Source organism: Mustela nivalis, assembly GCF_964662115.1.
Source record: "Mustela nivalis genome assembly, chromosome: 1".
NCBI classification, from domain to species: domain Eukaryota; kingdom Metazoa; phylum Chordata; class Mammalia; order Carnivora; family Mustelidae; genus Mustela; species Mustela nivalis.
The window spans coordinates 157764445-157789995 of record NC_139020.1 but is presented as its reverse complement, the minus strand read 5'-3'; the positions used below and the strand labels follow the sequence as shown (position 1 = coordinate 157789995).

At 49.1% G+C, this 25551-nt stretch overlaps 3 protein-coding genes across 10 annotated transcripts in view; 1 reads left to right on the top strand and 2 right to left on the bottom strand.

The window, feature by feature from the left end:
* The window catches only part of CHST13 (carbohydrate sulfotransferase 13), a 282606-nt gene that overhangs the window by 145574 nt on the left and 111481 nt on the right, over window positions 1-25551 (bottom strand). The gene's annotated exons all lie outside the window — the stretch shown is intronic.
* The window catches only part of CFAP100 (cilia and flagella associated protein 100), a 50888-nt gene that overhangs the window by 15888 nt on the left and 9449 nt on the right, over window positions 1-25551 (bottom strand). For 5 of the 8 annotated variants that reach the window (XM_082688236.1, XM_082688235.1, XM_082688237.1 and 2 more), the window contains 11 exons: window positions 21262-21336; window positions 14791-14891; window positions 13172-13364; window positions 11485-11552; window positions 11238-11401; window positions 10948-11028; window positions 10261-10442; window positions 9908-9940; window positions 9705-9831; window positions 3912-3960; window positions 3675-3826 (listed from right to left, as the gene is read on the bottom strand). In XM_082688236.1, coding sequence (XP_082544362.1) covers window positions 3675-3826; window positions 3912-3960; window positions 9705-9831; window positions 9908-9940; window positions 10261-10442; window positions 10948-11028; window positions 11238-11401; window positions 11485-11552; window positions 13172-13364; window positions 14791-14891; window positions 21262-21336 — 1225 coding nt within the window. The remainder of the gene's footprint in view (window positions 1-3674; window positions 3827-3911; window positions 3961-9704; window positions 9832-9907; window positions 9941-10260; window positions 10443-10947; window positions 11029-11237; window positions 11402-11484; window positions 11553-13171; window positions 13365-14790; window positions 14892-21261; window positions 21337-25551) is intronic. The other 3 variants (XM_082688242.1, XM_082688241.1, XM_082688238.1) reach the window with 2 other exon arrangements.
* Window positions 1-25551, top strand: part of ZXDC (ZXD family zinc finger C) — an 83195-nt gene that overhangs the window by 53825 nt on the left and 3819 nt on the right. The window lies entirely within an intron of this gene.

Here is a 25551-nt window from a genome sequence, read left to right as displayed (position 1 = left end):
ATCTCATTGGTTTAAGTTGCAATTCCTTAATGACATTTGACGTTGAATATCTTTTCATATGATTATTTGCCATCTTTATCTATTCTTTGATGAAGTGTCTGTTCAGGTCTTTGGCCCATTTTTAATCATATTATTCATTTTTTATTGTTAAATTTTAAGACTTCTTTGTATATTTGGGATAACAGTTCTTTATCAGATTTGTATTTCACAGATATTTTCTCCCAGCCTGCGACTTGTCTTCTCATTCTCTTATCTTTCATAGAGCAGAATTGTTAACATTCATAGAATCTAGTTTATCACTTTGGGATTGTGTCTAAACATCACCAGACCCAAGGTCACCTAGATTTGCCCCTATGTTATCTTCCAGGAGTTTTATCGTTTTGCATTTTACTCTTAGGTCGATGATCCACTTTGAGCTAGTTTTTTATGAAAGATGTAAAGTCTATGTCTCAATTCATTATTTTGTGTGTGGATGTCCAGTTGTCCCAGCACCATTTTTTTTTGAAAAGTCTATCTTTGCTCCATTGTATAGACTTTGCCCCTTTGTCAGAGATTAGTTGACTATATTTATGTGATCTGCTTCTGAGCTTTCTATTCTGTTCCACTGATTTATTTGCAAATAATACAGCGCTTGATTACTGTAGCTTCATAGTAAGTCTTGAAGTTGGGTAGTGTCAGTCCTCCAACTTTGTTCTTTTCCTTTAATAATGTGTTGACTATTCTGGGTCTTTTGTCTCCCCATATCAGTTTGGCAGTATCCACAAGATAACTAGTTGGATTTCCATTGGGATTGTGCTAACTCTATAGATCAAGTTGGGATGAACTGATATCTTGACAATACTGAATTTCTTTACCTATAAACATGAACTAGCTCTTTTTAATGATTTGATCCATCATCAGAATTTTGCATTTTGCCTAATATAAATCTTGTACATATTTTGTTAGTTTTATTTTTTATTTTATTTTATTTTATTTTATTTTATTTTATTTTATTTTATTTTTTAGAGAGAGATATTGAGCAAGTGAGGCAGAGGCAAGGAGGGGCAAAGGGAGAGGGAAAGGGAAACTTAAGCAGGCTCCATGCTCAGAGGGGAGCCCAAATCGGGGCTCGATCTCATGATCCTGAGATCATGACCTGAGCTGAGTTGAGTTGGATGCCTAACTAACTGAGCCACCCAGGTGCCCCTTGTTAGTTTTATATGTAAGCATTTCTTTTTTGAGGGTGCTAATGAAAATGGTATTATGTTTTCAACTTCAAATTCCACTTGTTCATTGTTAGTACATAGGAAATGCAGTTTTGTCTAGTAACTCTGTATTCTGTAACTTTGCCATAATGGTCTGCTAGTCCAGGAGTTTTTGGTTGATTCTTTGAGATTCTCTACATGTCATCTGCCAAAAAGCTTTATTTCTTTCTTCCCCATCTGTATACAGGTATTTCTGCTTTTCTAAACTTTGTATTACCCCACTTCCCTTTTATGAAACATCTTCATTAGTACCTGTTTTTGCTAACTGAAAGAAAACTAAAGAGGAAGATATCCCTGCTTTTGTTCTTGATCTTAGTGGGAAAACTTTAAGTATGATATTAGCTGTAAGCCTTTGTAGATATTCTTTATCAAGTTCAGGAAGCTCTCTATTCCTAGTTAACTGAGAGCTTTTATTATGAATGGGTGTTAGATTTTATCTAATGCTTTTTCTGGATCTATTGATATAATCATGTAATTTTTCTTCTTTAGCTTGTTGATATGATGGATTACATTAATTGATTTTCAAACACTGAGACAGCCTTGCATACCCTGGAAAAATTCCACTTGATCATGATGTACAATTCTGTTTATACATTGTTCCATTCAATTTGCTAATATTTTGTTGAGGATTTTTACATCTGTGTCCCTGAGAAATACTGGTCTGTCATTTCCTTTTCTTGTGATGTCTTTGCCTGGTTTTGGAATTAGGTTAATGCTGGTCTTACAGAATGAGTTAGAAAGTATTCCCTCTGTTTCTGTCTTTTGGAAGATATTGTAGTGAATTGGCAAAATTTCTTCCTTAAATATTTGGTAAAATTTGCCAGTAAACCCGTCTGGGTCTGGTGCTTTCTGTTTTGAAGGTTATTAATTATTGGCTCAGGGGAGAGGGGTGGGGAGATGGGTTAGCCCAGTGATGGGTATTAAGGAGGGCATGTATTGCATGGAGCACTGGGTGTTACATGCAAGCAATGAATCAAGGAACACTACATTAAAAACCAATGACATACTGTATGGTGACCAGCATAATAAAAAAATTGTCTTGATTTCCTCAATAGATACAGGCCTATTCAGAAAAGTATATATATACATCTTCTTTTCTTTTCTTGCCCAGATAGGGCAGATGAGTTTATGACAGTTAATGCATACAGGCCATGACTCTCCTGGAAATAATAAAGTACTGGTGTTCAAGGACAGCTCAGCTGGCTAAAGACCAGCAACTGGAGCTCATCTCCAGGATTCTGCTCTGCATGTGTGTATGTGTGTGTGTTATGTTGCCTGGTTCCTGGAACCTAGGAGTCTGCCTGCATCTCTGCAGCTCATCTCTCTCTCTCTCTCTGAGATGGAAGGGAGTCACCCTGAAAAACATCAATGATGGAACCCTTCCCTCTCCCCACCTGGTCAGCCCTAGCAGGAGACTTATATGTGGAACTGAGTATTTTTCAGGGTGACTCCTAGCTTTCTAGGAGACACAGTCTTGCCTGAGCGTGCTGGTGGTTTTGCATCACCTGCAGGAGACTCTGGGCAGGAGATTCTCCATGGCAGGACATGAGCCAACAAGACATAGATACTCATCCATGAGGAACACGACTTCCTAGGGGGCATCAAAGCCTTGGGCTGGCTTCCACCTTAAGTCTTTGCTCCTGTTCTGCCTCTGCCTGGACCCTCTTCCACCAGATGTCTGTGCAGCTTCCCATGCCTTAAGTCTTTACCCCTGTTCTGCCTCTGCCTGGACCCTCTTCCACCAGATGTCTGTGCAGCTTCCCATGCTCAGGAAGTGCCTGGGTCAAATGATGCTTTCCCCCGGAACCCTGCCCTCTCCCTCCACTTCAGTCTCCTTCTCATATCACTGTCTATTTTCCTCTGGCACATGTCACATCTACAAGTCACATCTGTGAGCCTGTCTGTCTCCATCAAATGTCAGCTCCATGAGGCAGGCCTTGATTATCCTTGGAGAACCTTGACCTGGGCCTGACCCAGAATAGGAGCTCACCCCATGTTTGGGTGTGAAGGGATGATTTCTTGCTCCTGATCAGCCTCACCTAGTGCCCCAGCCTGATATGGCCCAGCCCTGCTGGGCCTCATGTCAGCAGAAACCCCCTGGGTGGGAACTCCTTGATACCTTGATGCCTCCTGCTGGCTGAAGGCTGCTCTGGGTGGAAATGGGACAAGCCCCATGTGTCTCCACCTACCTGACCTCTTCCCACCCTCCACCCTCCCAGCTCCCCTGCCCAACAAGGCATGACCTCTTCCTAGAGTCAGGCTTCCAGTGGAGCTTTCCAGAAAGTGGAAGCTAGCGCAGGGCAAGAGCCCTGGATGGGCGGATGGGTGGCTGCACAGCTCAGCTCCCAGTGGCTATGGGGGTCCCAGGATGACAGCCAGTGACAGAAAGCTCTCCTCCTCCCACCCAATCAGCCCCAGCAGGAGACCTACATGCGGATCTGTGTGTTTTTCAGGGTGACGTTCAGATCATCCAGGGCCTCTTCCATCTCCTGTGTGTTCTGGATGAGTGAGAGGTTTTGCTCTTCCAGCTTCATGAAGATGTCCAGGAGCTGCTGGGGATCTGTGAAGTACAGCTCCAGCTCCTGCAACCAGAGCCACGTGTGCAGGCTGGCTGGGCAGCACAGAGGGACTAGCTTCTGCAGCCCCACCCAGAGCGGGGCCACTGACCTCCCCGTCGCTGTCTGGATCCTCATACATGGTGGAGATAGAGCTTGACCTGCAGAGAGATGTGAGGTCAGGCCACTGCTGTCCAGCCTGGGGGGCAGAGGTCTGGTGGTGGTCTTACTTTACCCCCAATGGGGAAGCCTCCCCTTCTCCTCCCACCAGCTGACCTGGAGAGGGCACTAGTTTCCCTCTTGGCCCCATACATGTCACACAGCAGTTAGGGGAGGGTTTCAAAATTCAATTAGTTCATGTCATTTCAATTAGAATAGAACTCAGCCTCCTTCCTGGAGCCTATAGAACTCCTACTGCCCCCTCACCTCCCTCTGCTACCCCTTAAGTTACTCAGCCCCTGTTCCTACCAGCTCTCTTTCTGTTTCTCTGGTTGCTGACCCTACCTCAGGACCTTTGCACACACAGCTCCCACTGCTAGAGTTACCTCGCCCCATTTATCATTCTTTTTCTAAGAACAACCTTCAGGGCCTTTTCTGCCCACCTCCCCTATCTAGATTTTCCCTTGGCACTTTCCTTGATGGTCCTACTCAGAGCTATCCTGTGATACTTGAAGCCACTTCTGCCTGACCCTGAGAACCCCAGAGGGGCAAGGACTATCCTGGGTTGGCCCTCAGGGTTGTGGGGGAAAACTATGAGCTTTGAGCACTCAGCATGGGGACCTAGGAGGCCCTGCTGGAGGGGACCTAACCTCAATCGACTTCCAAACCTGCTTTCATCACCCCTCCTGGCCTCCTTCAGCTTGGCCCTTGCCCTGGATGTGCCAGTTCTGGGGGCTGAGAAGCAGGTGGGGTAGGCTCATAGCCAGAGGCATCTGGGTCCCACCCATAAGAACCCAAGCCGAGGCCTGCCTGACTCCAGGCTCTGACCTACGTGACAGGGAAAGGTGGTAAGTGCAGGACTCTGTGGGATCCCAGAGGAGGAACCCTAGAGGACTTCCCAGAAGAAGGGTCACAGTAACAGCCAAAGCACTCACCAGACCTGTGGCTCATACTGAACACTTGATGTCTATTTGGCAAATGAAGAACATGCAGCTTAGAGAACTGGCTACCTGCCCAAGGTCACCTGCAGGGCACTGCTGACCCATAAGGTGCCTGAGAGTCTGTCTGTGGGGTGGGCTGGACTTTAGCCCCTACTTGCCCTCTCTACTGAATGCCTTGTGCAGCCCACAACCTGCCCAACTGTACTCAGTGGCCCTGGTCACATGGCTAAAAGATGGAGGGACCCAGGTAGTGTGATCCTAGACCTCTCTTCTGAGGGATTGCCCCAGCATGGGGCCTTGAGGGTGAGGCTCCTGAGCTGAGAAAAATGCAGGCAGGGGAAGCATGCATAGCTAACCTCTTAGACCCTCTGTTCAATAAGGAACTGGAAATGACAGTTCCCACTGGCCAGGGTTGCAGGGATCCAAGTTAACTTGAGGCTTGTGCCTGGCCCACCAATGGTGGCTACTCTTCTCCACAAGGCACAGCCATGATGCATAAAGAGGAAAGTGAGCTCAGAAACTGGTAGCACTCAGGTCTCCTTGCAGCCCAAGAAACATCAGTTTGGGATGTGGGAGGTTGAGTGAGGAGAACATCAAAGGGAGCAGGGTATGCTCACAGGGGCAGAGATCAGGAGCTGGTGGGGGAGAGAACCATGGGGAAGGGTTAGCAGGCTATTGTAGAGAAGGAGAGAGAATGGTGCACTTAAGGGAAGAGCAGAAGATACAGACCTTGCACAGCAGAATGGCGGGGAGGCTCCTGAGCTCCTGGGCCACCCATTCTCTCCAACCCTTGTGCCACCACACTTACCTAAGCTGATAAACTAGAAAGCTTCCAAGAAAACAGAGGAGACTATTTCAGTGGGATTGGCAAAGATTTCTTACATAGGACACAACATTCACCAACTATAAAAGCAAAGATTGGCTAATTGGACTCAAAAGAATAACACTGAGAGACTAATAAGACAAGTCACAGACTGGGCAAATATAGTCATACTACACTTTTACATGAAGGACTAATGGAAAACCAGAAGTGGAAGACCAATAATCCAATAAATATGTACAAAAATTGAATAAACACCTCACAAAGGAGGTGTCCTTATATATATGCCTTATATGTATGTCCTTATATATGCCAACATATATGTCATCATGAAAGTGTCACGAAGACCGCAATGAGATACTACCCCCACCCCCATAGGACTCCTGTCTTTTATTCTCCATATTCTGATCTTTTCACCCCTGGGGCTGAGCTGACTCCTGACTGGACAGACTGTCTCTCCCAGGGCTAGCCAATTCCTAGAAAGGGTAAAGGACACACCCTTGAATATGCTTTCCAGGGGCAAACCAACCAATACCAAGCTCTCATAGCTCTCACTATTCCCCTGCCCTGGTGGCCAGATAACTGAGGATACCCCTTGGCCCCAGAGCCCTGAAATTAATCAAGCTCACCAATCCTAAATCCACGTACCCCGCGCACTTGCCCTTTCCTGCAGAAACCACAAGAAGGGCTCCTGCCCACACCTCCCGCACTCCCTCTTCCTCCGGACGCAGCTGGTTGCCTCCTCCTGTAGTGCCAGGCTGTGTGGCGTGCCCCCTCCTCATGAGAACAGAGTAAAAACCACCTTTTCAATGACATCATCTCATGATGTGTGGGTCTTACCCACCGTCACATTATCTATTAGGACATGATTTATAACAACCCTGCCAGAATACCAAGACAAATGGGAACCTACAATAGCGTGATCCCAGGATCTGACCTGATGTGGGGCCGGACGTGGGGGTGCCGGCCGGAGCGGCAAATGTGGCAGCCACAGCAGGAGTCTGTTTGGCAGAAGCTGCCAACGGTTGTCGACTCACCTTGTGCCCCAGCAGTCCCACTCTTATTTCCAACCAACAGAGTGCTCACACAAAAGAGAGTGCTTATACATACAAGTACAGGAATGTTTGCAGCAATTTTAATGTGAAGAGCCAAGAACTGGGAACAATGCAAAAAGGCTACCAGTCGGAGAGAGGACCCAAAGAATGGGGCTTCTTCATGAGGTGGGACACTAAGTGGCAACAGCCAAGAACAACCTGCTGCTGCACACAACCACGCAGATGCTCAGTGAAGGGACACTGGCCCGGAGAGCACACTGCTGCTGTTCTCGGTGCACCAAGTTTCAAAACAGGGAGAGTGTCCCAGGGCAACAAAGACAAAATAGTGTGAACATACTGGTGTGGGGTCTGATTGAGGAGGGCCTGAGGGAGTTCTGGGCTCCAGGAATATTCTGTTTGGACCTGAGTGTGACTACATGGGTACATATATGTGTAAGAACTCAAGAGTTGTTCACTTAAGATTTGTTCGTTTTGTGATCTGTTGACATAGCATAAGTATGAGAGAAAAAGAACAAAAGACCTAAGTCTGATCGCATCACTGGTTTGCTGAAGCTTCCTGGCTCCTGTAGGCTCTGGGCCTGAGGGTGCCAATTACACCTGGCTGTGTGTGACCCCATTTTCTCACCTGTCATGTGGGTACCCTCCAGGAGGTACTGGGGCTTGGCGGGGGGTGCTGACTGGAGTAGCAAGGGGGCAAGTAGCAGAGAGGGAGGCAGGGGTTGGCTGGGGAAGGGGAGGGGGGCTGGGGCAGGAGGTCTGTCTTGTGGTCACTGGGCATGGCTGGAGAACACTGGTGGGCATATGTGGGGGGGTGGGGTCAGGCACTGCAGGAAGAAATCCAGGATGTATAAGAGGTGCTTGGTGGTCCCAGAGACGGTGCTGGAGAGGCTAAGGGGCAAGAGTTACTGGAGTTGGAATCTGATCCCAGGAGGAGGCAGGACCTTCGGCTAGAGCATCCAGGATGACTAAGAGAACTGTCAGACACTGGAATGACTAAGCATGACCAGCAGACCCACCCCTGTGCCGTGAGACGGTGGATTTTGTGTCAACTTGCCTAGGTTCAACATTATTCTAGATGTTTCTGTGAAGATGTTTGTTAGATGAGATGAACAAATCAGTAGATTTTGAGTAAAGTAGATGACCCTTCATGGTGTGGGTGGGCCTCATCCAATCAGTTGAAGGCCTGAAGTGACAAAGACTGACCTCCCATGAAGAAGAGGGAATTCTGCCAGCCTACTGCCTTCAGACTCATGCTGCAGCAGCAGCTCTTCTTCCCTGGGTTTCCACCTGCCAGTTACCTGCCTTGGCTCTCCAGTCTTTTTTTTTTTTTTTAAATATTTTATTTATTTGAGAATAAATAAATCACAACAGAGAAAAATCACAACTAGGCAGAGAGGCAGGCAGAGAGAGGAGGAAGCAGGCTCCCCGAGGAGCAGAGAGCCCGATGCAGGGCTCGATCCCAGGACCCTGGGATCATGACCTGAGCCGAAGGCAGAGGCTTTAACCCACTGAGCCACCCAGGAGCTCCTTGGCTCTCCAATCTTGCCAGGCTGGCCCAAGGGGATGGTCCAGATTGCATGGGACAGGTGAGACCCTGGCAGTGGCCCCTGGCCCTGTAAAGGCGAGCACCTGGTAGCCATCTGAGGCCATCCCTCCTCATAATCACATATGAATATCACTCTAGTAGCGCTAAGAGGCCAGGGCTAGACAGTCGAGGGAAGCTGAGAAGGACTACCACCAGCTGCTCCCTGGCTGTGCCGCTTATGGACAGACAGCAAGATACACAGGGTCAGCTCTCCAGTAAGAGGAAGGACGGGCGTAAGAAAATCACCTTTGCTTGTATTTACGTTGAATCAGGAGGAAATGCCAGTATTCATTTGAGCTACTGAACAGCAACTTCTTATGGTTCAATGTACTGTTAGCATTAAAAGGCTGGAGATGGGTGCCTGGGTGGCTCCATGGGTTGAGTGTCAGACTTGTGATTTCTGCTCAGGTGGTGGTCTCAGGCTCAGTGGGGAGTCTGCTTAGGATTCTCTCTCTCCCTCTCCCTCTGTCCCCCTCCCCACCCCATTCACGCACACGTTCTCTATCAAATAAATACATCTTAAAAAAAAAAAAAAAACAAATGGCTGGCAGGATATCCTGTAGATAACAAATCTCGCTGCAGTGCCATCTGTGGCTTCTTGGCCCAACAGTCTGGGTGGGGAGGGGGCTGGAAGGAAGTGTGCCAGGCCTGGGGCTGGGGGCAGGAGGCTTAGACTTCTCAGCTTAGACCTTTCTATACAGTTGTGATTTTTCTGAATGTATTACTTAGTAAACTCCTAAAACTAAACAAGTTTTCAGTGAGGGAGGAGGAGTAACTGGGAGTGACCCAGCAGCAGGGGGAGGTGGGGTGGGTATGGCTCTGGCCTCAGAGGCAGAGAGGTTTTTAAGTGGGGTAGGGATAGGTCTGCATTGACTCGCGGATGTGTTTGAGGATTCTGTTTGTCCAAAGTAAGTGTCACACTTAAATCTGGGTAATTTTAGTAAAAATCCAGACTCTGGCTTTTCGTGAAAGGCTCCGGAACTCTGACCTCCTTGGCCAGCAGTCCCTGACCACCGAGGGCTGGCAGGGGGCATATGTCTTCCCATTCACTGCGCCCAATTTGGCTGCCTGCACCGTTTATATCTGACTGTCCCATTAACACCTGAGTGGGCCACCTCAGGCATAAGTTGATCGAACCAGACAGAAATAAAACTGTTCAGAAAACATTGTGATTTTGGTGCTTAAGTCTGACTACACAACTTCTGTGTTGGGAACAGCCCTTCCTCATGGTCTCACCCTTCCCAGAGAGACTGGGCTCATCCTGGGCACCCCTGGCTCAGAGCCACTTCAGAGCATTCCCCACCAGGCCCCAGCCACTTCTCTGCCCTACCCGAGGCCCACTCACCCTTTGGGGTCCAGCTCACTGCTCAGGCTGGGCTGTCTGCTGTACTGGAGGCTCATAGTGCTGGATAGAAGCCGCCTCAGCCGTGTCACCGGCAGGGACTTCGAGGGTTTCTTGGGGCCCTGCCCATCTGGAGGAAGCAGAGGAATGGTTTCCACATACCCCAGCCCAGGGCAGAACTCTTCCAGCTTGGGGCAGTCACATACCTCTAGAGCTTGTTTTGCCCTTGTTCCCTGGTCCTACAGGAAGCAAGGGAGGGTTCCAGATGGCTTCGGCTGGAGCCAGAATTTCAACAACACTGCTTGAGGGCACAGGGCTCCCCAGGATCCTCCCAGCCCTCTTCCCCTCAGTTTCAGAACGATATGCATGGCAGGAACGTGCCTAGGGTCAGAGTAAGAGCAGGCCCTATCTTCCTCGACTGGATGTGTGGGCTGAGCCAGCAGGCCCCAATGGGCACTTACTGCCTCTGGCTGGGGCTTTGTGAAGCATGGAAGGGGCCCAGCCTGTGGGTCTCCATGCCCTAGATGGACCCAGGGACTGGCTGTCTCTTTTCTGCTACCTTTGTCCCCTCCTGTGGAGAATGAAATGTTCTCTTTTGGGGGCTCGGTGGCCTCCTTGGTCTTTTTGAGATCCTGGTGCTTCTTCTCCTTTTCTTCCAACCACTCCTTGGGCGACAGCTTGTATAGGAAGTCCTTGTAGATCTTGTAATGCTGCAAAGTGTCTTCAAATTTGGAGATTTCACTAGACCCGGGAAAGGGTGGTGAGGTCAGGCTCTGCCTGCTGGGACACCCCTCCAGAGGGGACTGCCCCTGAAGCCTGGCCACGCCTGGCCAAGCCTGGCGTGCTCCTTGTTCTCCTGGGGACAGGCATGGCATCACTGCTGTGCTGGGGAGAGGACATTGCCCACTGGGGACCAATGGGGCTCAGACCTTCACGGTGACAGTGATCTGTGACTTTGGAGTGGCCGTGGACCCGGGCGACCCTGTGTGCCAAGTGAGCCCTGCCTCCTAGTGAGGCTTTGGGAAAGTCACTGAATCTTTTCTTGGCCTCTGTCACCTCATCTGTAAAATGGGCAGCTGCATCTGTCAGGCTTTGAGTCCCTAACTTATGAGTCCCTAAGCTATTTAGTAAGTCTGGGAGATGAAGTCATGAGGTCTGTGCTGCGCTGAGGCTCCTTTTGGCCTTGGGAGAGGGGTGGAGGGAAGGGCAGCAGACCAGGATGGGCAGGCTCTCTCCTTCAGCTCACCTTTTGATGTTCATGATCTGGGTGGTCAGTTCACGGATCTCAATGATCTTCTCCACTTTTGCTTTGGTCTCCTTCTCAGCCCTGGGGGTGGGGATGGGGGTGGGGGCAGGGAGCCAACCACAGACTGTTAAAGGGGGCGTGTACACTGCCTTGGGGGAGTGGGGGTGGGGTGAGGAGCCACCTGGGGCCCCTTGGGCGGCTGGGCAGATGCAGGCAGGTTGGGCGCTGGTGCAGAGTTCCAGGGGGCACGGGGTTGGGGCGCGCGGGCTGCCCCTCCGCAGGGGGCTCACGCTCTCAGGGCCTGAACGGAACTGCGGTCGTTCTCCCGGAGAAACTCGTCGAACAAGGCTGCGTCCTTCTCCAGGGACTTCTCTGCCTGCTCCAGCTCTGCCTCCTCCTTGGCTGCCAGCATCTCCAGCCGCTGGATCTCCTTCCGCTTCATGTCCAGGGCGTACTGAGGGCCACCAGAGCAGGAGTCAGGCTCCTGGCTGGGAGAGCCCCCTCCCTGGACCCCCTGTGCATTGTAGCTGGGCCAACCTGGATGAGGAATATCTGCCGCTTCTGGTTAATGTAGATGTTCATGTTATCAGATTCCATCTTCCTTTCTGCAAAGATAGGAGGAAAGCCTCTGGGGGGCGGGGTGGGCAGCGCGGGAGAGACCCAAGCTGGGCCGAGGATGCCAATCCCGGCATCTGCTGTGCTAGGAGACTCAGGTTATTACAGGGACTCTGGGAGATTGAGCCCTGCCTCTAGGAAAAGGAAAGAAGGCTCTGTTTATGAATTGCACTCTGCATGGCTGGAGACTGGGCCAGGTCTGACTATGTCTGACTCAAGCCTCTCTTGCTGTAGTACTCTTCTCACCTGGAGTAAGACTCTGGACACCCCCACACCCATGGACATTTCACCCAACGGGATCTAATAACGAAAGTCCTATTAGGTCAGGACCTGCATCGGGGTGGAGAGAGAATAATGGGGCACCACGATCTCTTTTTTGGGGGAACTCTAAGCCCCCAGGATCCAATTTTAGTAGACGCTAAGTCAGCACACCAGGGTTTCAGCCAGGTGGGAGGAAATTAAGGTGGGCATCTGGAACACCTTCTGGAGGGCAAGGAGAGAGGTAATGTAGCTGGGGTTAAGGGCCATGGGAGCCTCCTTCTCTTGTCTTTCTGGAAAGAAGGGCCTAGAAACGCCCTGACTTTGGAGAGGCCAGGAACTGAGGAAAGGGCCTTGGAACAATGTGGCTCTCTGCATTATCTCTTAAACCCTCTCCTTTCTGGAAGATGCTGTGATGTGGGAGTCTTAAGTCTAGAAGCCTGGCAGAGACCCAGCTTGGCCTCTGTCTCCCTGGCCCACCTTGTGGGAAGACCCTTTCCCTCAAGGAGACCCAGCTCCCCACTGCAAGTCAAATCTGGGATAAGGACAAGTCTTGTGCCTAAACCTCCTGAGTCCAGTCTTCCCCATCCAGACACAGCTTGCCTTTCCCAGATCTTGGGAACAGAGGGTGGAGACAGAAATGAAAACCTTGCAGTGCTGCTGTTCCTGCTCACACAGAGCTGGGCACAAAAGTGTCAGAGTGAGCTCAGGGCTCTCCACCCCAAAATAAGCCATGGGGCCAGGCGTGGAGGCTGGGTGTCTTTTTGATTAATATTCCCGTTCAGTATACCTGCAGCCCAGCTGGGTTCCAGGACTTTATTGTCTGGGCATATTCTGCACTCAAGATTTCCTACTGGGTCATAAAACTAATAAGAGCTCACACACACACACACACACACACACACACACACGCAAATACAGTTCCTTCTAATTATATGTAGCATCTAAAGACGTTGGCTCATACAGCCCACGAGGTCTGCAGTGTCATTGGCCAGGAGAGGAAACTGCTGTGCAAAGGAGTTGAAGAGCCCCGCCCAGGATGGCGAGGTCATTCAATGCTGAAACTGAGATCTGAACTCAGGGAATTTCATGCCACAGGGACTCATCAAGTTCAGGTACTATATTTTATATGTGTGCAATCTGCATTCATGTGCACGGTAACGTTCCAAATGCAGGCAATATTGGGATTCAAAAGCTTTTAAATTTGCAGTCCATCTGGAACTGATCTGTGTGGCAGTGGGAGGCAGGATCAGACCTGAGACCTCCACATTCCCCATTGCACCACAGCCCTGCCTCTTAAAGCACTTTAAAAGCATGAAGGGCAAGACCTGACTCCAGAAAAAGGGGGTACCTTTGGTCATGCAGAGCTTCCACGCTGTGTGGTCATGGAAGGCACGTAGCCGTTCCGCCTCTCTGCGCGTCTCCTGGTCCTCCATCTCATCCTCCAGCTGCAGCTCCCGACGCAGGCTGGTGTGCTTGGCCGACACTTTGGAGGAGTAGGTCATCTTCTCGTGCACCTGCAGGGTCGTCTTCTGCTCCCGCTCCTGGAAGGCGGGGCCAGGTGGAGTTGGGTGGTGCCAGCATCTACTTCTACCCCCTCCCCACCAAGCCTAGGACATGCCTCCTTCCCTCAGCATGTTGCCCAGGTCACCAAGGTCGGAGAGAGGGGTCCTGCATGTGCCGTCGCTGCACAGGAAGGCTGTGGAGCTGTGTGTGCCTGTGGAAGTGCCTGGGATGCCTTGAACACAGCTCTTGGGTTGAGAGGGAAGTGGGCAGGGAGCACTTTCATAGAGTGGGGTGAAGGTGGGGTCCCCAGGGGAAGTACAGTTAGCCCAGTTAGATGGCATTCAGTAGTGCAGGGACATACTCACTAACAGATGATTCCTCTTCCATCTGAAATTCACACTTACTGTGATCTGCTAAATCGGACTCTCCAAGGTTCAGGGAAACTAGATCTGAACTTCCAAAAGAAACTCAAGATCCCTGGGGTTTGGAATGGGGCTGGAAAATGTGCATTTCCTGATGTATCTTTGGTCACTGGTTGAGTCTCAGTGGGAGCCACTTGTCCAAGGAATCTCAGATACTGAGCCCTGAGTTGGGGCAGACAGAATCAGCCCAGAAGGGAGCCTGGAACACTGGCCATGCCCATGCCCCTGAGAGTGTGTCCCAAAAACAGAGCCCATGCTGAACACTTCTTAGTGGAGATGCCCCAGGTGAGTCCTCCCCGAGCCTGGCTGCAAGGCTGCTTGCATGCCGCAGAGGTTGAGAATGGACAAGGGGCCTTGTATGGGGAGGCAAGACAGACTATGCTGGGGTACAGACAAGGCAGGGGCTGGGGGTTGGGGCTGGCTCCAGGACTCCCAGGTACTGCTGAGGGGCATGCGTGTCTGTGTGTGTGTGCCTGTGTGCTTGTTCGTCTGTGTATCTGGCTTCCAAGAATTCCAGAGAGGGGGATTGTGCGAGGCTGGAGCAGTTGGTAGGGTGGTGGTCTCCTGGGGGAGGTGTGAGGGTCCCTGAGGTCTGAGATGGGTCTTGCAGGACAGGGAGAATCTCGGGAGCTGATGACCTCTGGTGCAAGGGAAGCAGATGTAAAGCCTCGTGGTTGAGGCTAGGCCCCAGCAGCCTCTAAAAGCCAGTTGGACAAGGCCCAGGAACAGTAGTAATAAAACCATGTGAGAACAGTGGGACAGGTCAGAGACTGGAGAGCTAGTCAGGCTTCTGAAATGTTTTTTTTTTTTTTTTTTAATGGTGAGCCACTGGGGTGCCTGAGCAGTTCAGTGGGTTAAGCATCCAACTCTTTATCTCAGCTCAGGTCATGATCTCAGGGTCATCAGGCTTTGCGCTCAACTTGGAGTCTGCTGGAGATTCTTTCTCTCCTTCTCCATCTGCCCCCCTGACTTGTGCTCTCTCTAAATAAATAAACAAAATAAAGCATTCTTCTGAGAAGGGCAATCAGTCCTAGATACTCACTGCACGAGACTTATTCCGCTCCTGTTCTCTGAGCAAGAAGAAATCCACATCTCCAGACACATGGAAAGGATTTGCAGAATGGTCAGGAGCAATCGTGGACACTGGGGAGAGAGATACTTCATTGGAGAGATGACCTGTCTCTTCTAAATGGTGGCCTGTGTCTCGGGAGTCCTGGCATCCCCCCAGTCCAGCATGAGGAACTTGAAAGCACAAGCTAGTGGCAAATGTTCTCTTGGATCTGGCAGTACCTGAAATCCAACCCTGGACCTTCCAACTCCATAAACCCACCTGTCTGGTTTAACCTAGTTGGACATGGGCATCTGAAAGAGACCTGGTGAACCCAGCACAATCTATGTCTCATATGTCTGGCTCCTCTCAATTAAAGTCTCAGGAACCCCCATTCCATAGAGGAGAGAAGCAAGAGTCGGGAATTGATGGGGCCAGCTGGCAGGAGGTTGGCCAGCTCCAAAACAGAGGCACCTGCCTGCAGAGTGGCAGTGGCACACCAGGTGAACATATCCTGTCTGCAGGATTCTCCAGGAGCTCCCCAGGGGAAGGCTGAGTTTGTGGGTGAGTGAGGCAAAGCACCTGAGGCCTAGGGGGTGGAGGACAGGGCAGGAATTTGGGAGATGGGGGCTGTCAAGGACCCCAGCTCTGCTGCTCTCCTACTCCTATGGGTAAGGGAGAGATTCCTGCTGCTCAGCTCATCAGGGACAGAACCCAAGAGGCACCAAACTAAGGGCTTCAAAATATGGATGCTTTCTCCCCTTATCCTTGATTTAGAGGAAACAGGGTTCCTTGTAAGACCAAACCAAACCAAACAAAACACTTTACTTCTTAGAAGTAAAAGAGTATGAGAACAAAATAACTCCTCCACTTTGAAAAAAACTGTGGGTGACATTCTGGGGGTATTGCTTCTAGTAATTTCTAACACCTATTTTTTAATAATTTCACATCTTTAAAAAAAAACAAACACTTTCATCTTCAGCAAATGCCTGGGAAATTACTAATTCGGTGAGAGCTCTGTACGCAATTACAAAGGGGTACAGTAAGGCAGGACTTCACCAGGGCATGTCGGGGGACCAAGCGTGGCAGCCACATGCCGCCTCGGGCACTGGTGTGCCACCACAGGCTGGCTCTTGGTAACTGACTTTCTGAAGGGGGAACAGGGGCCAGGGGCTGTGAGCATTTCCAAGCTTCAGAGCCTTATGCTGACCTGCCTTTCTGGAGGTTTGTCCCATTTTACACCCTCACCAGCAAGAAGAGACTGTGAAGGGGATTCGAAGTTATGCTCTGAGGGTCTCAAAAAACCTCCGCAAGAGAGCCGAACTTATGAATGAGTGAAAGTGGAGAAGCTGGCAAACTCCATCCTGCTCAGGCCATCCAAGTGAACCAGAGCAGAAGCGAGAGAGGTGGCCTTCTCTGGCCAGTGCGACCCCAGCAGTCACTTAGACGGCTCCCCCAGGGTCTTCGCCTGCACCCATCGTATGGAGGGGGCAGAAAAGCTCCAAGTCCACAACATCTTTGTACTATTCTTTCAAATTTTCTCTAAGAATGAAATCCTGTCAAAATACTTTACAAATCTGAGTGAGAGGAGTAAAAAAAGATGATCAGCTCCTAGGCCCCGCTGAGGGGATGAAGCCTGCAGCAGCCTCTGCTAGGTCTTAGCCTGGCTTCTGGAGATGGGAGAATGCAGGAGGGGGCGGTCCAAGACAGGGAGAGGTCACAGGGGCAGTGCCGGCCCCAGGAACATCAGGGACCTGTGGAGAGGAGGGACAGAAGTGGGATGGGCTTGTGCGGGTTTGGAGCATGGACGCTCGTCCCACACCTAATCACGACTTTGTTTTACACACAAATTTTGCGGTTGCTAGAGAGGCTCTGGAAGAGACTTCAGGGCCTTTCTGTCTGAATCGGGAGGCTGGGGAGGCAGATGTGAATGGTGCACCGGGCACATGGTTTTGCCTCCCCTACCAAGCCAACCCCAGCCCCCAGAAATGATGTAACACACATTCAGAGAACGCACACAGCTCTGGACAAGAAGGGATGACTCTGGGGGGGGGGGCGGTGGGGGGGAGTTGCCAGGGAGGTTGGAAGAGGGAATGTGGCGGGGATGGGGATGGGGTTAAGTGGGGGCATATGGTCCAAATAGGCTGGCCTCGGGGGAGGAAGGTATCAGGGAAGTGACGGCTCTGAGTGCAGCAATGGGGGCTCGAGGGACCTGGACAGAACTGCCGCAGCTCGCCCCCCCCCCCCCATGTCCTCATCCCACTCTCTCTCACTCCCTGTGCTCCTCCAGCAGCCCCAGGCAGGGGTCCTAAATTCAGAATAGTGAGGACTGAGCTCGGGTGAGAGAGGCAGGGAAAAGTTAACAGTCTTGACGTATCCAGATTGCGGGGCAGTAGCATGTGTGGACTGCACGTCCCACGGCCCCATGAAGTCATTAATTAAGCTAGTTAGCCAGCACGGAGCACTTAACCATGGCCAGACTTCACCTGACTGAATGTTTGTAACAACCCTGAGATGGGAAATATCATTACCCCTGGTGAGGAGGAACAGAGGGACAGAGAGGTAAAGGTGAGCTGTTCAACCTGTAGTAGCAGTGTGGAGACTGGCTTTTGAAAACAGGAGCTGCTTTTGCAGTTTGGCAAGTGGGAAATGTTTCCGGGTGGAAATATGTTAATGGGAAGATGAGCCTACAACCCAGACTGGCAGTCATTTGAAGCAGATCATTCCACAAATGCCAAGTTGGTTTCACATTTAGTGTCACATAATACACCCCATTATGGTTTTTTTCATATGGTTTCACAGAATATACCCCATTATCAGAATGAGGGGGAAAATGATATGATTTTTTCAAGGGATGCAGTGAAGGTGTTTGATACAATTCTAAACCGATTTTAAATCATAGTCATAGCAACCTTGGAAGAGTAAGGAACTTCCCAATCTGAAAAGGGAAAGTGTGTGAGCTCAGTAATGCCCCCCAGAGATGTCCACGCCCTAAACCCCAAACCTGTGACTAGATTCCTTTATATGGTAAAGGGGATTTTGTAGATGGGATGAAGGACTTCGAGATGGGAGATGGTCCTGAATTAGACAGAGGGAGGGGCCTGTTGTAATCACAAGGGTCCTACTAAGATGGAGGCAGGAGGGCCAGAAGCAGGAGGAGTAGGTGTGATGACAGAAGCGGAGGTTGGAGTGACGTCACAGAAACTGGGCAGGTTGTGCTACTGGCTTGGAGCCAGAGGGGGGCTGGGAGCCAAGGACACGTGAGCCTCTAAGCTGGAAACTGCAAGGAAGCAGATTCTCCCCTGGAGCTTCTGGAAGGAGTTCTGTAAGATTCATTCCAGACTTCTGACTTCAGAATTGTAAGATAACATATTTGTGTTGCTTTAAGCCACCGAGTTTGTGGTGCAACAGCCACATGAAATGAATACAGGTACCTATAAGAAAGTTCTAGGAGGAAATATTGCATATTTCCCTTCCAGGATCAGACACAAGGCATGGATACCCATCTTTGCACTTCTAATTAATACTGCAGTTAGGCAAGAAAAATATAAAAAGCATAGTATTGGAAAGGAAGGGCAAATAATGTCATCTCAAAGTGATGATGTGAGTGTCGAGGAGAAAATCCGAAGAATCTACCAACAAAATGGTTACAATTAGATTAGAGATGATTTATAGGTCTGATTGCAAAGTGAACACGAAACTTGTGTAAGATACAGCATCTTCATGACCTCAGGGGAGGCGTCAGCAAAGAGCTTTGAAACAGGACACAAAAAGTACCAACCATACAAAAATGACTGGTAAAGTGAACTCCATGAAAATTAGGAACGTTTGTTTAGTAAGAGGCAACACCAAGAAAGGAAATAGCAATCTACTAAGCAAGGGAAAGTATTTGCATACTTAGAACTGGTGAATGATTTATTTCCAGAATATGTAAAGAGCTTCTAGAAATCATTCAAGTAAAAGGACAACCCAGTAGAAAAATGAGCAGAGGCAGGCAGGCACTTTATAACACAGAGTCATCAGTGAACATGATGGTGATCACCCTCATTGGTCACAGGGAATACGAGATGCTAATATATATCGAAAGGGCCAGATAATAGTAAAAGCATAGAGGTGCGGGGCATCTGGAATGCTCACACCTGTTGGTGGGGCTGTAAACTGGTACAGTTGTTCTGGAAAGCTGCTCAGCGGTATCTACTAAAGTTAAACATACTACCAGCAATTCCACTCCTTCATATACACTCAGGAGAAAAGAGTGCTTCTTTCCCTAAGTGGCATGTACAAGAATGTTCATTGCAGTATTATTTGTAATATCGAAGACCCGGAAACAACCCAAATGTCCATCCACTCCAGAGAGAATAATACACTGTTGACAAATGTACACGGCAACAACAAAGAAGGGAGTCCTGTGACTGGCATTCCACAGATGAGTGAATAATGTCAGGACCGCAAGAGCACAGAATGTGACCCCATTTATACAAGGTTCGAGAATGAGTAAAGTGATTCTCTGGTGATAACAGAACAGTGCTGTCTCTTGGGCAAAGGGAATGTCTGGGCAGATGGAAAGGTTCTAGACCATGGGGTAGAAGTTACAAAGTTGTATACGTTTATTGAAACTTATCAAACTGTATACCTAAGATTTGTGCATTTCACCTTACATGAATTATACCTTAGCAAAGAAACCAAACCAAACCGAGACTGCTCACCCTTACTGTAGTGATCAATTTAGGTATCCATGGGCAGAAGAAGCTGTTGGGTGAATGACTGATGGGAATCTGACTGAGGGCCAGGCAGTCACCACCTGAACCCACTGAGCATGGACTTCTTATGAAAGGAGGTAGGAAGGATTCTGGTGGTCAAAGTGGAATACCAAGCATGTAGAGTTATGTCTAATTAAAGGAAATAAGAGGAGCAGAATAGTTTCAAAAAAAAAAAAAAAAACAGACAATGACCAGGAAGCAAACAGACACATACAGAATGGGGGACATTCTGTAGGATAATTAACACCACTTCTCAATAAGTCAAGACTCAGAAAATGGAAGGACATGAGGGACGGAGGGACTCTGCAAGACTTAAAGAGAGGGAAGATGATCAGGTCTCATCTGAATCCTAATTAGAATGAATCTTCTATAGGAAGACATTTCTGAGACATTTGGGAGCCTTCCTTGTGGCCTTGTAGGGAAACATCCCTATTTTTGAAAAATGAATGTTGCGGGATATAAGGATGAAATGACATGCCTGGATTTTACCTTAAAATATTCTGACAAAGTTTAGAAGCAACCCAAATGTGCCTTGATAGATGAATGGAAGGAAGATGTGATAGGCATACACACACACACACACACACACACACACACACACACACACACACAGGAATATTACTTAGCCACTGTATGTTAACTATACTGGAGTTAAAAATTAAAAAAAAATTTCTGGCAAAAATTTAAAAAGGACAGATGCAACAAATATGGCCAAATCCAGTCTGGAGATGGGCATATTCATTCACTGCATTTTGGTCTCTGCTTCTGAGCAGTTTTGGATTGTCATAATTAAAAGCAAGAGGGGACACAGTGGGGTGGGGGCTTGATGGGATGGGGCTAAGCCTGAGAGAGATAGGCTCAGGGAACATACTCACATCTGCACTCCTCTGCAGAAGCATCAAACTGGCTAGTAAGCCTGGGGGGCAGCGCACAGCATAGGAGCTAAAGGGATGAACAGCAGTGCAGGGGTTTGGAGGAAGCAGTATGAGCAGCTGGATGCCTACCCTACTTCCTCTTAATAGTTGGCAGCCTCACTGAATGTGCCTCATTGAATAGTTATACTTCACAGCATCCTTTACAAATACTGATGACCACATGACAAATTTCTAGACATTGGAATGTAGGCAGAAATTGCTGGGTGGGGCTTTTGGGAATGCTCTTTTTCCAGGGAGGGCTGAGTCGGCTGGTGTGCAGTTTTGCTCCTCCCTTTATCCCTTCTCCTTATCTGAAATCAGATGTGATGGCTGGAGCTGCAGCATCCAGCATCCATTCTTTCCCTAAGTGGCATGTACAAGAATGTTCATTGCAGTATTATTTGTAATATCGAAGACCCGGAAACAACCCAAATGTCCATCTCAAATGTCCATCCAGCCATTTTGTGACTGCACGATAACTTTGCAGTTGAAAACCCTAAGGCTAAAAACTGGTGGAGCAGAAAGTCTTGGGAACTGGTCACCTGGTTTCTTAGAACTGCTGTTGTAGACCCTCATGGAGCTCTGGACTTCCTCCCATATTTCCCATTACTGGAAGAAAAACAAATCCTACTTTGTTTATGTTACTGTTATTTCATGTCTCAGTCAACCAATTCCTAATAGAAATAGAAGCATTTCCCTTTGCCACTTGCATGGGTGACTATGTTGATGAGGGGAGATGTTTGACTCCCACCAACTTAGACTTCAGCTCCCAGCTTGAGGGCTACGTTTACCTTTTTTCCCATGCTGCTTCTTTTTTTCTTCAATGATTGAAGAAGAACTGATGTCTGGGGACTCCAGGCTGTTCTCTGGAGAGACACAAAAGCAAAGCTGTAAACACAGTGTGAGGCTGGGGAGAGGCTCAGGCACCAGTATCCTTACTGGCCCGCTAAGTGGCCCTGGCAAGGTGCTCAGCTTCTCTGAGCTTCCATTTCCACATCTGAGATAATCACGCTGACTTTGCTGGCAAGTTGTGATAACTGTGCAAGAAAAGGGCCCATGTGTACACATGCCTGGCACACAGAACATATTTTGTGCCTTCCCTTTTGCATCCTTCCATTTGCTCCTTAAGAGGAGTGTAGGACTATTTTATCAGGAGGTCACAGACCCAAGCCCTCTGCCTCATGGCACTGCCCTCACTTTTGCTGTGAGCCTCCCAGAATTTCTCTCAAATGCAACAGAAGATTCAGAGACACCCATTTTCTTGTTGTCCTCCCTTCCACAGATACCCACAGGGAAGGGGGCAGTGGGCCTGATACTTCCTCCTACCCCAACTCAGAAATCATCTGTAACTTGGCGATTCTAGTTTATGCCAGCCAGGGAGGGCAGCCAGCCACTGGCAGAAGGGGTGGGGCTGCTGGAGAGCCTGGGGTGTGGTCTGGTGTGGAGCTCAAGGAGTCAGTCCTTTTGGACCAGCTTCGAGGAGGAACGGGGATGACAGGGTTCGCAAGGTAGGGGGACGTGATACAGAAAGGCAGACCCTGAGCAGCTGGGTGATGGGATGTGGGGAGAATGAGGAGGAACAGCTGTCCTGTGGCACTGGCAGGAATGTCAAGGGCATGGGGCCCCAAATCCCAAGGCCTACATGTCAAGCTGTATATTTATAATGGTAAGGAGAGGTCAAGCCATATATATAATGGTAAAGAGAGGGGAGGCGGTAGGGAGTGATGAGGCCAGCAGAGAAAGTTCAGGAGCACAGTCTGTTCAGTGAGTATTTTCTGTCTTAGTGACTTGGGTTCAATTTCCAAGTAGCAACATTTAACCAACCATATCATAAAAATCAGAACATACCACTATTATTCAAATAGACCAAAACCCAAACAAACAAACAAACAAACAAACAAACCAAAACTCTAATAAAATTCAGCTTTTTCTTAATTGAAAAAATGATGTGCAGACATAGCAGACTTTTTTTTAACAATGTCGTTTGATGTGTTATGATGAACACTGATACGACATGCTGCTATGAAGATCCAGTCAGATGGATCTTTGTTCACCTAACCAGAGGTATTTTATGCATACAGATTCTTTTTTTTTTTAAGCTTTTATTTATTTGTCAGAGAAAGAGAGAGAGCGAGACAGCACAAGCAGTGGCAGCAGCAGGCAGGGAGAAGCAGGCTTCCTGCCAAGCAAGGAGCCTGATGCAGGACTCGATCCCAGGACCCTGGGATCATGACCCAAACTAAAGGCAGACTCCCAATCAGCTGAGCTACCCAGGCGCCCCATGCACACACATTCTTAGATGCCCCTTACTTCTTCACTGAACAATGCATCTGCTTTCATGCTACAATATGGATGAACCCTGAGGACACTGAGCCCAGGGAAGAAGCCAGTCACAAAAGGACCACTTCTATGAGGTCCCTAGAGTCATCAAATTGCACATAGAAAGGATGGTGGGTGCCAGGGGCTGCGGAAGAGGGGATGGGAGTTAGTGTTCAATGGGGATAGTGTTCAATGGGGATTTCACCTTTACAAGGTGAAAAAGTTCTGCAGACAGATGGGGGGATGATTGCACACGAATAAGAATGTACTTATAACTGGACGTTCCACTTACAAATGCCCCAAAGAGTAAATTCTGTTATGTATATACAGTTGACCCCAATTTTTAAAATGCTAAAAAAAAAAAAAAAAAAGAACGTCTGCTCAAGTCCAAGTCTCTTTGCTCCTTAGCCGGGTCCTGGGTGGACCCTGAGGCTGTTTCTAGTCTTAATGCAATTTCCATTGCAATGGTTACTCCCTGTTACTTAGTTGAGCAGGACCGGGTCCCACACACCTGGAATTTTGTCAGTAGGACAGGTGATCAATGCATCTCAGTTTTTTTTTTTTTTTAAAGATTTTATTTATTTGAGAGAGAGGCAGTGAGAGAGAGCATGAGTGAGGAGAAGGTCAGAGGGAGAAGGAGACTCCCCGTGGTGCTGGGAGCCTGATGCGGGACTCGATCTGGGAACTCTGGGATCATGACCTGAGTGGAAGGCAGTTGTCCAACCAAGTGAGCCATCCAGATGTCCCTGCATCTCAGTTTTAATTTGCACTTCTCAATTATGGAAGCTATTGTGTGTCTTTTCAGATGTTAATTATCTGCTTGCCTCTCTGTTAGTATCCTTTGCCTATTTTACTATTGGGATGTTGTAGTTTTTAAATGATCTTGAGAACTGTTATCTATTAGAGAACTCTAGCTAACATTTGTTTGTCAGAGCTGCTAAAAATATTTTTGCTCCAGCTGATATGACAATTTCCTTTGGATTGTCTCTCATGTGTTTTCCTTACAGGACATTTTTATGTTTGCTTAGTGAAATGCTTCGGCGTTCTGTGTTTTGTTTAGAAAGGAATTCTGCATCTGAAGATTAAATACATTTCAAAAACTCCTGTTTTCTTCTAGTACTTTAACAGAATTGAATTTTTAAATTAAAAATTTTATAGATTTTATTATTTATTTGACAAACAGAGAGAACAAGCCCGGGGAGGGGCAGGGAGAAGCAGAGGGAGAAGCAGGCTCCCCACTGAGTAGGCTCCCCAAAGAGCCCAACCACGGAGGGCTCGATCCCAGAACCCTGGGATCATGACCTGAGCCGAAGGCAGATGCTCAACCGACTGAGCTACCGAGGCGCCCCAAATTAAGAAGTTTTAAAATGTGAGCCTTCTTTTAGAAAAATTCTCCAAGAAAGACAGGGGAGGTGAACCAGGTACAAAATGTCCTCATAAGTAGTGATAAAATTTTAGTACCCCATCTGCCTTCTGCAGTACTAGAGTGCAGGGGGCATGGGGGCGGTGGGAAACGACAGCTCCCCAGGGAAGCCATCGGCTGACCTGCTCCTCTCTAGCAGCCAGGGGTCTCTCCCCCTCTACTCCCCTGAGCCACCTTCTCTGCATTCCAGTTACAAGAGGGCTGGGTCACCATCATGGGCCTCAGTTCCAGGCCATCTCCCTCCTTCACCCTGGGACTCACTCAGCACCTCCCCTGCACACTGGCAAGCCTGTCCTCTCCGCTGCAAGTCCCCTCTGCTCCCCCACAGAAGAGGGCTGGTGGCTTCAATGAGGGTGGGAGGGAGGGGTGGATGCAGGGCTTTTCAGGAGAGCCGGGAGGCTTGGTGCCAGACAGGATGTGGGCAAGGGAGAGAAGGGAGCACAGGGGAAACTCTATCCGTTGGGTATAAACTCCTGTGCTTCAGATGCTGTTTGCTGAGGTGGCAGAGAAGGGAGGAAGGGGTGGGGTGGGGGCGGCAAGAGGCCTGGAGCTCAGGGGGAAGTGCTGGGTTCAGGTGCCCGTGGGAGCAGCCAAACAGGGACTCTGAAGAGGCCACTCCTGATGGAGGTCTGGGGACTAGGACAATAGAGAATGAAAATGTGTCACTGGCGAATAGATGGAAACTGAGGCTGTGCTTGTGGTTGAGACAGAGGATGGCGGGGACAGCCCAAGGAGCCCCGATGGTCCAGGAGCTTGGCAAGGCGGCTTGCGGAGCAGAGTGACAGGCAGGAGAAGACCAGAGCCCTGGGGGGAGGGTGGAAGGAGGAGCCAGGGTCTGAGGGGAGGCGCCTTTGGAGAAGTCTTAGCCCCGAGTGAGATTGGTAGTGCGGACTGAGGGGGCAGAAGCCAAGATCCCACAGGGTTAGGAAGGGGAGGCAAGTGGGCATGGTAGGTCTGGCCAGCTCTCAAGGGATGGCTGGGAATGGAGGGGAGGTGCACAGTTAGAAAGGGACCATGCAGCTGGGGAACGGCCACCCCTGTAATCCCAGCAAGAGACAGAAGTGTGACGCAAGTGGAGTGATTGAGGGGTCCAAGAAACAAAGAGGAGCAATTCCGTAGCAGCCTTGCCCATCCCTGGGTATGAGAGGGCAAAAGAGAGACACAGACCAAAACCCAAAGGTGAAGCTGTATGAAGAGACTTGACCACGCTGAGCAGACTGGCAGACCCTTTTTTTTTTTTTTTTGAGGTGGGGTGCAGAGAGAAAAATAGAGGGGAGGAGCAGAGGGAGAGAGACTCCCAAGCAGACTCCATGCCTAGCACGGAGCTGAGGCGGGGCTC